Below are 16,397 nucleotides of genomic sequence, written 5' to 3'. Positions count from 1 at the left end.
CCTGCTCAGAGATTTCCCTTGGAAACGTGAAGCTGGAGTCTGCTTCCGTCTGAGACTTGCACGCTGACAGCTACCAGCCATATGGAGCGTCCAGCGAGCACGTAACGGTGTTGTACAGCCACCTCCTAGGATGCCGGTTTTGTTTAAGCGAAACATCCACATGATTACAGCCATAATTTCACTCACTCCGTCAGGCAGGGGCAGCCATAAAATAGAAGGGGGTCAGAGACACCATGAATTTCGTGAAGGACATTACATCTGCCAAACTAATTAACACGGAAAAGTGCTCAGATGGTTTGGTGGAGGGAGGGGAACTCAATCTAGCCCTGTCCTATATATCTGTGTACATAGGGACACATGAATTATTGCTTTGGCTGTAAGTACACCGTTTTCTTTTAACTACTGAGATGGGGAAAGCCTTGTCTAGGAATTCAAGCGGGATAAAACCACACTAATAAATTATTTGAGGCTTCGCCCATGCCTGATATTTCTGAGCACGTCCTAAGCTTAACGCATTGGCAAAAGTAAATTCCGCAGTGAAATTTTAAAATGAAAATTCAGGGGTTTGGTGTGCTTGCTGGGAATTTTTGAAAGCTTTTTGAGGTTGGAATTGCAGTACAATGTAAACGCATTCACGTCCTGAACCCCATGAAATCTTACAAAAAATCAGGAACTATAATGAGTAAATCAGCTGAACCTCTCCTCCGAGGCTGTGTCCTGATGCAGTGCTTCACATCACGGCAAAATCGAACGCGCTTTATTCCAGTAATAATTCTATTTCTGCTACTGAACGCAGTCACCTACTGAAAGGAAATCCTTTAAATACTGCAAAAGAAAGAAGAAACCAGTCCTGCGCTCATTCAAGATCAGGTCAAAGGAGCAGCCGAAGCTCTGACGCGACATCCATCACAGCGCCGCGGTGCAAGGCGATACCCTGCTGCTGGCGGCTGGGTCACTTCACCGGCTCGCAGCATTACCCGCATCCGCCCGCGGCCACGTCGTCAGTCGGGTCTTTTCATCGTTAAAAGGTGGACATACATAACACCGTGTTTAAACTCATTTCAGTTTCCACTCCGATGACTGCGATGCCGGTTTTGTATCGCATGCGGTGGGAACACCTGCTCGTTCCTAAGGGGCGCGTACCTTCCCTGCAAGGCAGGCTGCTTGGGCAGCCTTTCAGCCAAGCGGGTGTCCCCGGTACGCTCTGCGGTCGGGCTGCGGCAGAGATGGCAGCAGCAGCCCCGCAGCCGGAGCCCACACCCTCCAAGGGGAGCGGCAAGCCCCTGGCGAGACGGGCTCGCCTTTCAGTAAAGGTAAAACGGATTTCGGTCTGATGAGGTTTTCAGTTTGCCGAAGTAAAAGGTGTGGAAGGGATGACAGCAATGGAGATTGCACGGGAAAAGGTTACTCGGGTGCTTTGCTGGTGGAAAGCTCCAAGAGACTCTGTGTGGCGGTGACAGGCAGCATTCATGGAAAGCTACCGGCACATGAATGAGAAAAGAGGGGAAAAAAGAGGGTTTCTGATAGTAAAGGCTTGACTCTGCCTTCACCGGGCTGGAAACGTCCTCCTGGCGCAGAGTGCCTGCAAAATGCACAGCAGGAAAACGGTGATGCTGAGCAGCGGCCAGGTTAGACAGAGACCTCTGCTACGTTACAGCAGTACGAGGCAGGGAAGGGGAGAGTAGAAATCAGGGCCCCTTGGAGGAGGGACAGGAGAGGGTCACGGAGAGCTGCTACCGAAAAATGACGGGGAAAAGGAGCTTTGAAATAATAGGATCCGGTGCAAGAAGTTGAGAGGGCTGCCTGCGACGAAAAGGCGGGTAAGAAGAAAACATGCAGTACAGCGTGTTGCAAAATACGGAGACCTAGCGGGATGAGTTTGATACCGCGTGACAATATTGAGGAGACTCCATTGAACAAAGTGGGACGTAACCTCTGTGCCGTGAGGGTAACACAGCAGATGCTGCGACCCTGCGCAAGTGTTACTGGAGTTAGTCTGCAGGAATAGGAGAGCAGGTGGGTAACAAGGGGGTGGATTGGAGGGAACCAAATCTGAGCCTCCAACTCCCTACACCTCCATGGTGCACGGCGGTGGCCAAGCCCAGCGCAGTGAAGTCTTCTGACGTAATACCTCTGAAACCACTGATGATGAAACAGGGTGGACATTTGATTTATCTGACATCTATCACCCGCAACTAATACTGATGTAAGTCTGCTCTTCACATTTCCAAACCAAAATGAACATCTTTGTTAAATGCATTTTGAAGCCATACATTTGTGCCTGCAGACCTTTTTCACTGCTTACTTTTTTTCTCCCTTTTAATTATACTTTAAATCCAATCTCATTTGTAAAATATCTGATTTGAGACCTGATTCCCATTTAGTAAGCCCATTTGATGAACCATTATCTTACTAATGCCTCCTCGAAAAGAAGGCTCTTCAGCAATCATCCGAGACAAGAAACTGCTATTCACTTCCAGGAGCTGTGGACGGGTTTGGGAATTGAAACTGCTGCATTTAACAGTGAATCATCAAGTTTCAATACACCAGGCTGTAGGAGTGTTTTTGATGCTCTGAGAAGAACAGCTCACAATGAATCTTGCACAGAGGCATCTTTTTTCTTTAATAAAAGTTGCTACTGCATTTTAATGGGATATTTTTCAAAGTGCCTGGAGTTCTTTGAGTCCTGTAAAATACACCTCTGTCTTCTGCCCTATTGAATGCTGTAAAACTGGCAGGAGCAGGCGCAAGAGAGTCTATGAATTACTGGATTCGTCCCTCCCCTTTCTAAACCCTGACAAAATGATTGCTTTAAATGAAGGAAATGGAGATAGCCCATCCCAGGCTTTCCTCAAAACTTCCAGAAGCCATATTTAACGCCACACGCTTGCACGCAGTTTAACTACCCGCACGCATCCCTCCCACCACACCCCAAGCTCAGGAAAGGCATGCAAAGAGACCTGGTAACTTTTCTACTCCCCCCACGATTTATCCTCAACCTCCGAAGCCCAGCTCTGTGCTTTAATGCAATGTGGAATAAAAACGCATCGCTCTCCCTTTACCACGGGGCACTGGTTGTAACCCTGCACCCCAGGATCGGCAAAGCAGCCAAAACCTGAGCAAGCAAGACACAGGCATGCCTCCGGCATAGGGCTATCGTGGATTTGCCGAGACCTGGGACTTCTTCTGGGTCTGCAGCTGGACAGGACCACGTTCTCAGTGCACAGAGCCAGTACGAAAATGCACCGTTCATATCATCATTAAACAGCTGAGTGGATCTCACCACCTGACAAGCTACCTACCTCAGCACATTTGGTAAGTCACGGCAACCCAAGACTGTTTCAGCCCTGGAAAAATGAGCTACCATCTCGGCGCCCATTGCTAGGGGAACTCGGTAACGTTCAATGCAATCTACACTGAAGAAAAACATCTCTTGCGGAATGTTAGATGCTGAAGCAGGTCATCATCGTAGCTATGTGATTAGACGTGTAAGAAAAGCACTATTCTCCTAACTGAACAAATAGTTACAGCAAACTATTGCAAGTAGGGTAGGACAGCTTGTACGGGTAATATTCCTCATGTGACTTAGAAAAGGCAGAGCAGGCCACAAATTTGTGCAGAGGAGCTGCTTGTAGATATATCATGGTTGAAAAGCTTTTTTGCCCCTTAACCCATTTTTTTTTTTAACTACATCTAAAATGTCTTGGGTGAGATAAGCTGCTTTGATTTAATTTCACTGCTTAAAAACAAAGCAGAGAGGGCTGAACCCCTACTCTCATTAGCGGCAAAGGGTTAATAAACCTTGTAATATAAATATAGCATAAATACAATATAAATATTAAAACACAGAGGTTTCAGCCTTGCACAGTAACAATTCAAATACAAAAGTATCTGACATAGAAACCAGACCAGCTTCTCACCCCCGGCCGAGATCTGCACAGGCGTACGAACTCCTAGTGCTACAAAACTGCCAAAGAACTTGGGGTTATTGGGAATCCCAAGTAAAACCCCCGGAAGCTGGGCATCTCCAAACCTGCCTTTGAGTAAATATCTTAAACCCACTGGTCCCTGACATCCATTTTCAGATACCCGAGTAAAGCGGGTGGGTTTTCATACCCGCCAAGCGGCAGTCACGCAGCTCCCGGGGACGTTACCGGCCACGTTCGGCATCGCGTGCCCAAGCATGGCTCCTTGCCCTTAATTTTTTGCACACGCTTAATTTTTTGCGCTCCCATTTTGGAGAGGTTGATCCCTGCCCTCGCAGCACTGTCACCAGGGATATCACGTTACCTTGGGGATGCCTGCTGCGGTTTCGGACAAGCGGGGGTAGGTGTAGGAGCTGTAGGAGTGTCCTTGCTGGTGCGCTTTAAAAGCGCTTGCTCCGTAGGGCATGGCCGGCTCCTGCAGACCGGAGCCTGACCTGGACCTCTGCCTCATCGCTGGCTGAGGGCTCGCTGGGTCCACGTAGGATGACTTCGGCCTTTTGTCATAGTCGTCCTTGCCCAGGCCATGGCCCCAGTCGCTGTCGCTGTACTCCAGCCTCTCCTTGGGGCACTCGCTCTGCACCGACGCTCGGGACGAGGCGTAAGGAAAGGGATCTCGATAGTCCAGGGAGGACCCGCTGGGGATCCGCTGATACTCTAGCTTTAGGCCGCCGTATTCCAGCGGTTTGGGCTTTGTCTCCAGGTGTGCATGGTAATCTGGGAGGAACCTGGAGAGGTCTGACTGCAGGGGCGTCACTTCCGAATAATAGATGTCCTGGGAAGTCACCTTCATCATGTGCCCGTTCTGCTTGGCGGCATAGCTCCCTTTGTAGTACCTGTCTAACTCTTCCCCGTAAAGAGTCTTGTCTCGATATTTTTCCACGACATAGTCTGTTGTAGTGTCTGACTCACTGGAGTACTGGGAATACGTGATATAACCGTTTTCCTCCTGGTGCCTCGGCACATGGTTTGCATTTCCTTGGTGGTGCGTGGGAGGACTTTCCTTCCGCAGGGAATTGGATCGTGTCACCGAGATATTGTCAAACTCTTCCAGCAGGCCGTTGATTGAAGTATCCTTTCGAGGCTTATTTCCTCTAACAATAGTCTGGGAATAAAAAATTGCTTTGATTAAATACTGATTTTCGTTTAATAGCTGACCAAGAAAACCACCGAAAATAAAAAAAGTCTGTGATCCACCCAGAAATACCCGTGGCGATGTATTATGTTCTTCAGTCACGCACCTCAGAATAAGCCACTGCTGGAAAAAAAAAATTCTCAATAAATACTTACAACAGGACATGCAGAAATGAATAAACAAAGAGGGGTTAAATTCGGTGTACATCATAAGCTGAGATGTGGCATGCAACCCCAAGACACTCTTAAAAAGCCCAGTTTAAGAGGCGGGTGTTCAGCAGCCAACAGCAGAGACATTTAAAACCACTACTTATTTTTTATTTGTTATTATTCAGTTGTCTACATCAAGCCAAACTGGTGGGCTGAATCTGATGGATAAGCTAAATGAAAACCATTCAGTGGTCACTTCTACATGTTATTTTAACCAACTGTTGGAATGGAAAGTAGCATATAGTTTAGTAGGCACTGGGATTTTTTTTTTTACAAAACGGTATGTTGCTGGGTAGCAGAATTACCACTGGGGATTGCCTCTTAGTTAACTTAGGATGAGAGACACTTGGGGGAGAGGGAAAAATACTTAACCACATCTCCTTCTTACAATACACAGCATCCAGCAAACAGCTGTGTACCACCATGGCTTTGGGACATCCACATCATGGATGCCATGTGGTGGCCCTGTTTATGTCCTAATATTGCAAAGTCCTCTGTAGATCCCCCAACCATGGATGACGAGTGTGTAGGAGCACCACAGACATGAACTTGCTCCGATTGACTGCCTACAATCCTACTCCTTTCTGCCCAAAACAGTGGTGCCCCTGGTAGGATGGGAGGCGAGTAGTGCTTGGTTACAGCTCTCCTTCAAGAAAGATTGACTATTTTTAGCTAGTACCATCTGAAGACTGTAACACGTGGTTGCATCCATTTTTCAGCAGTTGACTCCCATTGAGCGCCGCTTCACATTTATAAACACCCCAAAAGGATAAGATGTACAGATTAAGGGCCAGGGCCATAAATCAGTGCGGCTCTACTGAAAACACATTTGCTTTGCTGATTCGCTTTGGCTAAATATCTACGGCTGTATCTTATTTAACTTGCCCGGTTTTTAACCCGTCACTGTGGTCACCCCAGGGAGACATCCCTCTGTGAGCTGCAGCCTGCCTATGTTGCACGCCGACTGTGGCGTATCAGACACCGACCACGGCATATTGGATGCCGACCATGGTGTCCAGCCTGGCAACTGGCCCTTCATTCATTGCAACACCGACAGAGGAGGCTCCGCTCTAGGCACGGTGAGGCTGCTCGACCCCTGCTCGAAAGCACGCAGGGGCTCAAACTTTGTCAAAATATGCATTTCATCACTAATAAAATCACTTTTTCACAAAATGAACAGCAACGTACTTCTCTGTTATTCAGGAAAAGGCAGCTGAGAAAAGCCGGGCTACAAGCAAAGCAGTCCTGACCTCACGCTGATCCCTGCTCTGATTTATGTCTGTAATTACTTGCCTAGTTTGCTATTTTGAAGCTAGTGGTACCGAAACAATAGGACAGCAAAAATAAGGGACAGCAAATAGATCACTCCTTTCGCCTCCAAAGCCATTCAGCAAGACGAGAGGAATCGGTTTCATTCGGCTACAGCCTCTTTGGCAGGATGACTGCGCGATCATTCATATTTAATTATCACATAATAAACCAGCAACGTTCGACAATGAAATGCTTATAATTGAAAACAAGATTGAAATACCCAACTGCCACCCCGCTTCCCCTGTGCAAACGCATGCCAAGGAGTAAAATGCCAATTTAATACTCTCCGTGGGACTGGCCTTCACAAAGGAGAGGTTCCGTGGAGCAACCTGCGTTGTGCCTGCACAAAAGGACCTCGGAGCCGGAGGGAGCCCCTGGGAGCAGAGCGGCCTCTTCGGTTATCGGAAAGAGGAGTTTTCCCTCTGCTCCTCCAAGCAGATGCTCTCTGGAAGCAGGATTTTTAGATACCTTCAGAAGGAAGATTTAGAAGAATGCAGTTGAGGATTTCTGTGTTAGGGAATTCCTTGGTGACAAACCCCTGCAGTTTAGGGATTTTCTGCAGACAGGTGCATGCTTGGGAGCCACCTTTTTTATTATGAGGATTTAAAAAAAGTACCAATAGTAAAATGGTCTTGTAGGAAACTCCGATTTTCCAAAAAAAGCATTTGCCACCGAAGGCCCAGTCTGGTGAAGCAGTCTTGGTTAGCTCTGGGACCTCAGTGCTGTCTCACCCCGACTGATGAAGTTAAGGGGATTAAGAACTAAACCCCTTTTGTTTCCTCCCAGCACTTTGAGGACGATCACTGGCAAACACTGACTTGCAAGGGTGACGGCTGTAATTCCTATTTGCTTCAGGCTCCTCTCCACGAGTAAATTAAAAGGGCCAGCGCAAAGGGAGGATAAAACTTAACTACCTCAGAGGCACATTTTCTACAGAATAGTCAGTGCTTTATTACTATTAATAGCAATTATTAATATTATCAATTATTATAATTATTTATTATTAAGAACAACATCAATATTTCTATTTGCTTTGGCTTGTTTTTAAATTTAGCACTTCCCTTATGTGAAAGGACATACATCTTGGTGAGATGCCCCTCTGGCTAAATCAGGCAGCCTACACCAGCTTGATTTTTTCCAAGGAAACATCTAGCGTTACTCCTATCAAAAGAACAGTAGTGTCCATAGAGCAGATAATTTAGGAAGTGTCTCACTGAGACCCTGTGAAATACGCTGTACTGTCAAGTATCTTGCTATCTGAATGAACTTAAGATGTTTATACACAAATCTGAAATAGAGTGGATGCCTCCCTGGTGGGCAGAACAATTTACTAGGCTTAAAAACCAAATTAATACCCCAAAGCGGATATCATTCTGTAAGAGTAATAAGAACAATTGCTCTGTAAGGATGCCCACAGAGCATCAAAAATTAAAAAATAAAATCAAAGAAGATGTTAATAAAGAATGAAACATATGTTGTGCCATGTTAACCTGTCCTGAGGTCATTTACTACAGAGAAAGCGTGTGCCGGGCGCTCGCCAGCACCCGCAGCTTTCCTGGGAAGCGCAGTATTTGCGGAAAGAAGCCAGAGACTGAGAACTGCCACAACCATGGCCCAAATTCCCAAACCTGAAAGCCTAATGTTAGCACCAGGGCCAGAAGTACCCAGGTTCAAAGGTTATGACTTCAGTGGAAAGACCGAATTGCTGATGTGGGGGTCTCGATTTGGGAACGTAGACTCCGGTTACTGCATCACCAGGCTGTGCGCTGCATCGACGAGCAGAAGGAAAAGCCTCCTGGGACTGAAATACCACGGCAGGAATCACAAAAGATGGGAAATTCTAGCTCTAACTTAAAAAGCAAAACAAAAACCTTGAAAGAAAACATAACAGGAAAAGGCTACTCGAAAGTGACATAAACACAGTTATCCTGGTAATTAGTTTAATAGGCACTAGACTAGTTTTTGCAATTTTAAAGGCTTTATAAACTGAAAAAAACAACTCGTGTTTGCACATAAGAAGGGAATTTTATTTTTATATATATTCAATATCTATCTATATAGATTTTTTTTCCTTGTTTTTTTTAACCACTTACTGGTCTCCAGATTTTTTAACTTAAGGGATTTTCAAAGTTGCTGCAGGTAAAGTAGATAGATAGTTAAAAGCAAAGCATTATTCGCAAAGGTTGATGGGCTACGATTTCTGAGGCCTTTGTTTCTGTCTACTGAGATCATGTAATAGAAGCCTGTACAACACCCCGGCATGCATGCAAAACAGAGACTGAGCCCTACCGTAGCTGCAGCTTTCACTGGGTTCACCACGGAGAGACGGGATTTGCTATAGTCAATACCCCATGTTTATTAAAGGACATTTTTCAGCGCATTGTGCAATTTAGGAGGGATCAATGTTACAATAGGTGAAGGAGTGCCGGTGAATTTTATGCTACCGTCACCGTCATACATTAAAATCAATGGGGCGCAATCTCAGTGAATTAAAGCGTGGTACTCTGAAGCTGTAGCTCTCATTTCATTTCCATTGCTTTCTGGACAGGTTTGGCGTTTGCTCTGGAGCCCGTTGACAGTAGACATCCTTCATGGTGTTTCTATAGCGGTCTGTCCTCCGGTGATAAGCTATAATGGATCTGTCTGTAAGAAATGCTGTCTTGCTTTGTTTCCAAAAGGAGATGAAAAACAGCTTCTGTGCTCAAATGCTGTATTAACCTTGACAATAATGAAGTGGGCAATTAACTGTTTTGCCCTAATATGACCTTGCGTTTATTGTCTCTAGAACTACTATACTTTACACACTCGTGAAGAATATATCATCCTTTGTCCTCCCAGACCTGTGTTTTCGCAATCGATGAGGATTTAAAATCTCTCTAATGTGTAGGGTAAAAAAACCAAAGGTCTCTTAAGGAAATGCCACCCTTATAAACAGCCAATCTAAACTCTGATTTTGCTTCTAGCTAGCATATCCCCTCATTTGCATTATACATAAACTAAAAGCACAGCCTATGCATAATTTAAGAAAAGGTGCATAAAGCACAGCTGGTCGAAGTAATCTAAGTGTAAGTGATGGACGTGTCGGTAATTTATTTTCGTGTGTTGCAAGACATTCAAAGTATTTGAAGCTGTGTTCATGACACCACATCTTACTCCTTGGCATAAGTGTATGTGAACAGCACTACACTGGGGAGAAAAGCTGATCCTTGTCATCACGTCAGAAGGAAAACTCCAGCTTTCCCTGGAAGTAACAGAGTTTTATAGCTGCAGCCAAGGGTGTAAGAGGTGTCAGGGGTCTGCAGTTGATCTAGTCTCACCAGGAGAAGAGGCTGTGAGATCTCAGACTAAGCAGAGTCCTTAGAGGAGCTCAAAATAACTGGAGATCCTCAAAACTCCTGGAGACGGCCGCAAACGTGCAGCAAAAACCTGCTTTTTCCAGCAACCTGGGGCCAACATGAGGTGGGCTCCTTTCCCTTGTGAGGCTAAATTTTAAGTCTGAGCTGCCATCTTGAGAGCTGACACAAGGACCAGGTTCAAAGGGGAAGATGGGAGATGAGAGATAAAGACCCGCCCATGGTCTCCAATGGCTGAGTTTACGCGAATGAGTAAATATGCTGCCAAGGAGAAAAATCGATGGCAGGTGAAAGCCTAGCAACTGGGGAGCTCAGCTGGGATCCAAGACAGCTGTTTTCAAGTAGGCAAGCCCACTGTTTCACTTAAGGTTTTTCTCCATTGAATAATCACTTGAGGATGAGTTCTAACCTCTGAGTTGCCTTTCCAAATGACAGTGTTGGAGCTATCCTTGTAATCCTACTGCGCTCCAGTGAATGCTTAATTACACCTGAATGGGGAAGCTTCATGAGAAAGGACCGAAAAACATTTCTGTACCTCCATCCCCTCTTCCCCCCACTTGACAATGGCATCATGGCAGGTTGTGCTTCCCATGCTCACGGCAGAAGTGCCAAACCAATGCTGCATTGCCATCTGCAGGAGACGAGCTTGTGCATCAGCCTTAGACATTAGATAAAAGACCGTGTTTAAAAGAAAGCACACGAGCCCTGCCTATTTTTTAGACAAAAGGAGGTTGGAGACAGAATTAAGGGTTGGGTCTGTGCTGAAGTCACATCCCTCTCCTCTGCATTTCTTCGCACCTAAGGTAGGTGCAAGTGTCTTGGGGAACTCATTTGTACATTGCACTTCCCAAAAGTCCCAGGGTTAGGAAGTTGGCGACTTGTCCCCTAGGTCTTGGCGTGGTGGCCTTAGCGTTGGGTGACCTCTCCACGCTGCTCCTCACCAGCAGCCACCCCAGGGCCTTCTCCCTTCAGGTGCCATCTGCTCCCACCACCGGTGCAGGGTCCTCTTCATAACCACGTCTATGCTATGTCTGTACGGTTGTACCGCGAGGGAGGTAGCTGGATATATTTGCTGCTTTGAACTCTGAGACCCGCATCATGCCAAAACCCAGCTTCCAGCTGTGGGACCACCAAACTTCATCCTGAGACAGAACTGGAGATGATACAAATTGTGCAAGTTAGAAATAAGTGCTGCATTTGGGCAGCTGTCTCCTGACCTCGGCAGGCAATGTGCAGATACAGCCAGACAGACGAACGGGCCAGCACCAGCGCCCCGCACCAACCAAACACCTCATTTTCCTCATGGTAATACAAAACGTTAACCTAAGCGCGAAATTTAGGGCGCTTGTGCCATACAGCATTACCCTGGAAACATTCCTTTTGCAACAGAAATTAATCAGATACGTGGCGAGAAACGGTGCTGGACGGGAAGAGATGTCGTTTATTACTCTGCACCCTCCAGTAGTGTCCTACGGGATCTGCTCCAGTTTTGATCTACAGCTTGTCTACAAAATGGCTATTACTCAGTTCATCACAAGGAATATACAACAGACAGGACAGTATGTCAGAACATTTCTTCCTGAAGCCTGTCATTTAGAGGTTGGTTTACACCTGGAAGCCTCAGAGTTTATATAATTTCTGTTATTAATTCCTTCCCAATGCTATATATTCTCATTCTCCCCATAAAAATAATAATAAAAAATATTAATTGTTTCTGGTATCCCACAGTTCCCTCCTAAGGGAAGGAGTTCTGCAACTTTCACTGGTGTTGGACGCCTCAGCTGGGCGAGGAGGTACAGGTCTCCGCTCCCTGGACCAACAATGCACTTTACACCATAGAGTCACTCGGCAAAACCAGGAGCACGAGACCGTGTCACCTGCCCCTGGCCGTGAAGTGTCTAAGCATGTGAGCACGATCCTGTCTCATGAATTTCTCTAATCCCTTTCTAGAAAATCCAGAAATTCCTGTTTGGGACAGCTCTTAGACAGGACCTTTCCCAAGCACAGGAGAAGTAAAATATAAAAGAAAACCCCCAAAGTAAAACTCAGCCAAGTCCACCTCCATGGTTTTGCTAGCTGGGAGGGCAGAAGCCCCCAGAGAGGAGCCCAAGGGTGCTGCAGGATGTGCCCTGTCTGGGATGTGCTCATCACCAGAGCTGACTCAACATCACTGAATATGAAAAAGCAGGTTTTACGCTGTCCAACCACTATCATTCGACAAGTTTTTCACCTCCCAACGGAAGCTAATAGCAGCAGGGCGTTCAGTTTCTTTTTTGTGTTACGACAGAAGAGGCAACTGATACCCGTACCGACACCTTGCCGCAGGTAACACTGCGCTTTCCAAGGGGAGAAGGTCAGTGCGGGTAACATCAGTTCAGAAATACCTCCCTCAGAGAGGCTGATGTACCTCTTCCATATGAAGTCCCCCACCGCCATTTCCTTAATATCGGACTAGAGATGCTGAGCTTGGGGGAGCACAATGCTGGGCTATCCAACGGTTGTGGTACTCCATGACTATGCCCTTGTCTCTCTACTAAATTCAGTGGAGTAAAAAAATACATCATTCTCACAATTTCTCCTTTGGAGGAGGGATGGGTCCCAGAGACTCCGTCCCGTGCATCCACCTGTACAAAAATATCTCCCGCTGCTTCTGCAAGTGCTACCTGACAAAACGCCGCGGCTGCCCTGGGCTGAGCTCTGCAGCGCGTTTTGGTGGGGCTTGTCCACAGGGGCTGGACTGAACAGGTCAGATGAGCCGTCGTCGTCAGGTTCCTGCTGCTGCAAACCGGCTACGCGGAGACCCCTGAAATACGCCCGTCTACACCGCAGTCACATTTGTGAGCGCGCATCGGCATGGCCAATTTTTTTTTTTTTGCTGCTGCACAGCAAAGTCCCTGCACAGCAGAGAGCTGAGCGTGGTAATATGCAGCCTCCAGGTGCGTACATCCAATACTATCACATCAATTAACCTGACACTGGCAACAGCACAGGATAGGAGAGAAGCTGGGAAGATGTTGGCATGGCCACCTGTTAATTATTGAAAGATGCAGATGACGATGATGGTGATCTACATAGATGACGTAGAAATGAAATTTACTCAGCCTGAAAAATATATATTACTCAATGGATCGAAATAAAGGTACAGCTAAAGGTTTGAGAGAAGCGTAATATGCTTAACAACAGCACTACTGCCAGCCGTTTAAAATTCTTCAAAAGTAAAATGATGGAAAACTATAAAAAAAGGCTAACCAAAATGGCACTGTGTAATTTGTCACCCTTCACAGCAGTTTTAAAAGTTAGTTGCCATAACAACAAGAGCAACATTTCATTATAATCACATTCACCAGTAATTCTTTTGACATTTTAAAATATAGTAACTTTAACAAAACATTTAGTTTAAAATTCCACTGAAATATCTACATTCTAGTAACTTTTCCTTCTTTTTTTTAACTACACAAACATGGCTATTATATGTCATTTGAAATACTGTTACAGAATATTAAATGTCAAAAATAATTATTCTTGGTCTACTTAAAACACATCAGGTACGTGCAATTTTATATGTAATATGTATACACAGAACTCTCAGACACACAACAAATGAGAGTGAAACGTGACTTTAAAGTTTTAGTTTGAGTGAGAAAGTTAGTGTACTTATTACTGATGAGTTATACAAGCACTTCACAGGGAGAGGAATGGAGAAATCTCAAAACCACAGAACTTCTATTTCATAGGACTTAGGACACTTCAAAATTTTCTTTTATCCCAAGAGGGAATGAAAAATCAAAATGTCCCACAAGATTAAATTCCTCAAAAACATTAACTGCGGGAATTTTAACTGCCCTCTTAAGAGAGTTGCATTTTCCTAAGGCTGATGGCAATCGTTTCAGCACGACAGCACACAGAGTGGACCTGCTAAGCCAAAAAGCTGTATCAAACCACACCAAAGACTGTAGTTTTTCAGCCACATTTTGCATCAAATCCGTCCATCAATGTCAAACTTTCCTATTTTGTCAAATTAACATCTTCTGGCAGGAAAAGAAAAAGATCGCTGACTCGGAAAGCACGTGGCCAGCCCTGCTGATGAACACCAGCAGGACCAGGTGTCTTATTCTCCCCCTTTCAAAGCCACATCATCTGCCAGTGCCTCTTGTGCTAGTGGAATTTTCTTTTCTTCCCCCAAGGAAGTTGTAAAGCAAATTCAGTAAGATTCGCTGAGGTACAGCTGTGGTCCAGCGACCGCTGGTGTGGTTTCTGCACCACGCAGCATCCCGTGGCAGTTATGGGGGAACCCTGCAGCAGCGGCAACCCAGAGCTTTCCAACTGGGCTGACTTCAGAGGCAGCCAAAAATCACAAAGGAAAGTTGGGGACGTTTGGGCCAGATGACAGAAAGCCTTCCCTCCAAGAAAAACAACTCTGTTTTTTTTAGTCTTGTAACACCAAGGCAGCAGCAGACTGGAAATTCGTTACACGTCACAGCTCCAGGACCAAAGTTTGCCGCAGGCAGGGTTGTGTGTGACTTGAACAGGTTTACGCCCAAATAAAAATGACAGAATTAAGGGCAATTAACATAAAGCAATGAAGCTCCAGTGTCTCTAACTGGTACCTCAGAAATCTGGGCTTGGGAACTGGTTTGTGCCTGGATTCCTGATGCGCTACGGGAGAGACATGGGAACGACACCTTCTGCACTACAGCTCTTCATCCTCAGCCACGATGCAGGTGCAGGGAACAGGAGATGAAGGAGGGGGTGGTGGCAATCCCGATGCCTCTTTCAGTTCTGGCATCACCACTTTCTAAGCAAAATGCATTGCAAAAATGCATCTTAAACCAGGTGTGAGCTGACTCTGCTGCCCATCGCTTTGAACTTGGTGCAAGCACTCACATCAGCAGAGAAACTGCAAGGAGGTGCGAGAACAAGGGGACCCTGCAGGGGCTTGGGGCTAGCCCAAACGGCTGTAGAGTTTTCTGAAGCCCTCTCTGCAGCCACAAGACAATCGTCATCAACCTTAATGTTGTATCAGTCAGTTGTCCTTACAGCTAATATTTGCAGCCTAGACTGTTATTTTTCCGGGTTTTTATGTGGGGGAGGTGTGAGGAAAATAAAAACCTACTTTTCTCAACAAAGGCACCAGAAATCGCAAGAATTAACACACACTCCCCACCACCTCCCCAGATACTTCAGCTTTGATAACCTACCGCCACACTTCACGGGAGCCCTGCGTCTCCCACGCGGTGCCAACGCCAAGGCACCCACCGACACTGCTTATATGGTACGGAGTCAGTATTTTACATCTATCCGTGATTAGTGCTGGGAACTGGTGGGGCACAACATCGTGTGAGTCTTCCCAGGGCTGACATGCATTAAAAACCCCCCTCTTTCTACAATGAAAGCGCATGTCACCATCGCAGGCTTCATTCTAGGGGCCAGAAACGTGTTGGTGTGGGATTTTCATGGGGAGAGGAGACCCGCGGTAGATTGGGTGGTGTAAAAGACAGTGCCCCATCATTTCAGTCTCGCTCACCACCCCGTACGTTTATTTTAACGACCACCGTGGTACAGGGGTACTGACTGCCGCCATGGAGAATGCAGTTTGCTCTCGACCAACAATGCCAATTAAAAAAGCCTGAAGAGAGGGACAGTCTGTAATTCATGAAGTCGCACCGCAGCATAAACCATCTCTGTAGCTCAGGTGACATTTCCCCAGATGAGGTTCCCCTCGTGCCCTAAAGATGTCCATTAACAAATGCAAGGTTGATGGAGCATTAACCCAATTAATGATCCCGGCACTTTTTTCTCAGTGAAAGATTTCTGGCTGCGGCTTGATTGAGCTTTCTGAAATATTTAAGTAAATTCCAGTGTGATAAAATTTTATGCTAGGGAAGTAATTGCCTTCACCTGACAGCTCTGGCACTGGAGCGCTTGCTTAGGAGGGCAGGGGCTCTTGGGTCACTCCGCTGCAGTCACGGTCATCTCCCTGCTTTTAATTAAAATGAGGACTTTGACAGTCTGATAATTTAGAAGAAACAATTTAAAGTGCATTACTTTCTGCTGTGATTTACCACAGTGAAGGAGGCTTTATATACAGCAGATGCTTGAAGACAAAGTCAACATTTCTGCTTCAGAGCGTATGGAGGCCAGCTCGAGAAGCTCCTTGTGCTCTGCCAAGGAGAGCGTGTGCTCAAGCCACAGTGCAGGGTTGTGAATTAACTTCCCACTTCATAAATCATCAGGCGAAGGCAGCGAGCGGAAGAAGACGCTGATGAGTGCCTCTGTCCCAAGCGCCGTGCAGCAGGCGTTTCGCAGATCGATGGGGCTCATCTCCCACGAACCCAGCAAAGTACCGCTCAGGGTCGAGACAGTCACTGCAATCACAGCCCTGCGTATTTGGGATTAAAACGCCGAG

General features: G+C 46.2%; 1 protein-coding gene across 1 annotated transcript in view; it reads right to left on the bottom strand.

The window, feature by feature from the left end:
- Positions 1 to 16,397, bottom strand: part of PAK7 (p21 protein (Cdc42/Rac)-activated kinase 7) — a 49,079-nt gene that overhangs the window by 12,277 nt on the left and 20,405 nt on the right. Inside the window, exon 3 of the mRNA XM_009319572.1 lies at positions 4,291 to 5,088. Coding sequence (XP_009317847.1) covers positions 4,291 to 5,088 — 798 coding nt within the window. The remainder of the gene's footprint in view (positions 1 to 4,290; positions 5,089 to 16,397) is intronic.

Source organism: Pygoscelis adeliae, unplaced genomic scaffold (assembly GCF_000699105.1).
Source record: "Pygoscelis adeliae isolate BGI_AS28 unplaced genomic scaffold, ASM69910v1 Scaffold122, whole genome shotgun sequence".
In the NCBI taxonomy this organism is placed as follows: domain Eukaryota; kingdom Metazoa; phylum Chordata; class Aves; order Sphenisciformes; family Spheniscidae; genus Pygoscelis; species Pygoscelis adeliae.
Note: the sequence above shows the minus strand (reverse complement) of the source record. Positions and strands in the feature narration are given on the sequence as shown.